Source organism: Sinocyclocheilus rhinocerous, unplaced genomic scaffold (genome assembly GCF_001515625.1).
Source record: "Sinocyclocheilus rhinocerous isolate Xijiao unplaced genomic scaffold, SAMN03320098_v1.1 scaffold652, whole genome shotgun sequence".
Classification (NCBI taxonomy): Eukaryota; Metazoa; Chordata; class Actinopteri; order Cypriniformes; family Cyprinidae; genus Sinocyclocheilus; species Sinocyclocheilus rhinocerous.
In genome coordinates, this window is record NW_015642060.1 from 87,045 (window position 1) to 89,484 (window position 2,440).

Here is a 2,440-nt window from a genome sequence, read left to right on the forward strand (position 1 = left end):
AAAAACTGTAATGTTCACACATGGATAAATGTGTGCTGTTTGAGTTTATTTTGTGATTCTTGAGGTAGTTATATTGTGTGTTTGTGTTTTCTAAATGAGAACATGGTTAAACCTGTGCAAAATGATGCCGTTCTTGTGTAGAGTTTAGCTGAAAACACGGAGCAAATTGGAGCGTGTGTGAAAACAGGTGAAATGTGTTAAAAGTTTTGAGAAACGTGTCTTTGTTTCAGGAACTGTATGAATGGTTTGGAAAATTGTGCCAAACGAATCAGTTATAGTGTGTTAACAATTGAGAAAAACTGTAAGACTGTTCAGCAACTAGGCCTGTCCAGCTGAGCGACAGTCTTAAGGGTATAGTAGCACCAGGTACAAATGGCCCATTTAATTCATAGAGAGATTAGATAATGGTCAAGTCTGCATAACTGAATTATGACTCTTTTTGTGTAGGAAATACCTCAATGATATCGACCCATTCACGCACATTCAGAAAGCTCTTCTCACACGTGACGTCATAGAGTAGGAGAACTCCATCGGCCCTCCTGAAGTAAGACTTAGCAATGCTCCGAAACCTATAAAAGAGACACCCGCGCAGTCAACCTTTAGACCAAAATACACTTTTGTTTTTACGCACACACAAGGGTATTCATAAAGTGCATGTGATGTGAATTCATTAATTCATATGCTCAGCTTGCACATGCACCTTGAGGGTTTTTTTGCACTTTACAAGGTCGCAGTACTGGTTCAGAACATTATTTTAAGACACTGTTTAAAAGCACAAAGACATTTTGTCACTGTTTTGTCAACATTTTGTCAACTGTACAACTGTGCCCCTAGAGGTTCATGATGGAACTCATCAACCACTTTATTAGATACACCTGTTCAACTGCTTGTAAAGGCAAATATCTAATCAGCCAATCATAGCAGAAACTCAATGGATTTAGGCATGCAGCCATGGTTCAAGACAATCGGTCAAATAGAGCATCAGAATGGGGAAGAAAGAAGATTTAAAGGGCACCTATTATGCAAAATTCACTTTTACATGTTGTTTGAACATAAATGTGTGTTGGCAGTGTGTACACAACCACCCTATAATGATAAAAATCCACCCGTTCCTTTCTTTTAATCCCCATAAATCAGAATCTGTAAAATGTGACATTTTACAAGCCCCACCCACGACTGTTGACGGGCACTGCTGTATTAGCAGAGACCCCGCCCTCCCTCAGTGAGACACAATCCGCCATGTTTATCTTCACGCTAGAGCATTTAAAAGCAGCATTCAAATAAGAAATGTATTCTTATTAGAGCTACAGAAATGATTCATTCAAGAGCAGTGAGTGATTTTCAGTTTTTATTTTTTGTTTGACTCATATTAACAGCTTAGACAGCAGTATAGGTACTGTATATTACACTGCTATCTCTTAATACGCAGATCTAATATAAACAAGCGATTTCTTTCCCAGCTGTTTACCTTCACAGGCATAACCGACTGTGTTTTTGTAACTTATGTGTGTTTTAAACATAAACTTCTGTGTATTTGACAGTTTAAGCACAATTAGACATGAAAGAGAGCTTAGTTTAGTACTCACACTTCTTCTGTGTGTATTCAGAAAACCCTATATCAGAAGTTTAAACTGATGTGGCTTTAAAGACATGATAATCAAAACCAAACAGATGTTTTTTTAGCAGAGTATCAGAGGTATGAGCTGTAAAGGCACAGCTCTATTCCAGAAAAGGGGGCGGGGAGCAGCAGCTCATTTGCATTTAAAGAGACGAAAACAGCCTGTTTCTGCTTCCACTCAAAATAGGCATTTTCAAAATTATTTAATAAATGAAAAAAGAAAAAAAAGAGAAAATAACGGTTAGTTTCGGTTTCCCTTTTTGAATGATGAATACAGACTTCTGCCACCTGCTGGTCTGGAGAGTTATTTCCTTTCATGCAGGCACAGAATATCTAGCGTAGCGTTAGTTCTGGCAGGTCACGTTAGTCAAGCTCGCATCAGCTGACTCTCAGCTGATCCCCATCTACCTATGGGAATACGACACCTATCTAAGCATTCATATATAAGGTCCCTCAGTATTATCAGTAGTTTTCGCATTGCTCAATAGCTAATTACCCTCCTCCATCCCCAACTCCTCCTCTGTCAGTCAGGATTCAACCTTCTGATTCTCCTTTGAATCAGAATAATTCAACAATACATTTCTGTTCTGTTTACCCTGGGGGGGTTATTGCTGCTCTCCCTGCTCTCATCCATGCTAGACTTGCTAGACTGGCAGGGAGTTCTTGCCCAGAACAGAACCATACCGCCAAACCAAACTGTATGCTAATTGTCAATCATATTTGACGAGAGTGTTCCTGACAGAAACAGCCTTGATGAGCATAAGTGACTCCATTAAAAAACAAGGTCAATTATTTATTAGGTTTATAATATAGGCCTAACAT

General features: G+C 38.9%; 1 protein-coding gene across 1 annotated transcript in view; it reads right to left on the bottom strand.

Moving 5' to 3' along the window:
* The window catches only part of LOC107755592 (ras and EF-hand domain-containing protein homolog), a 36,490-nt gene that overhangs the window by 7,830 nt on the left and 26,220 nt on the right, over positions 1 to 2,440 (bottom strand). Inside the window, exon 15 of the mRNA XM_016572482.1 lies at positions 455 to 569. Within this exon, the coding sequence (XP_016427968.1) occupies positions 455 to 569 (115 nt within the window). The remainder of the gene's footprint in view (positions 1 to 454; positions 570 to 2,440) is intronic.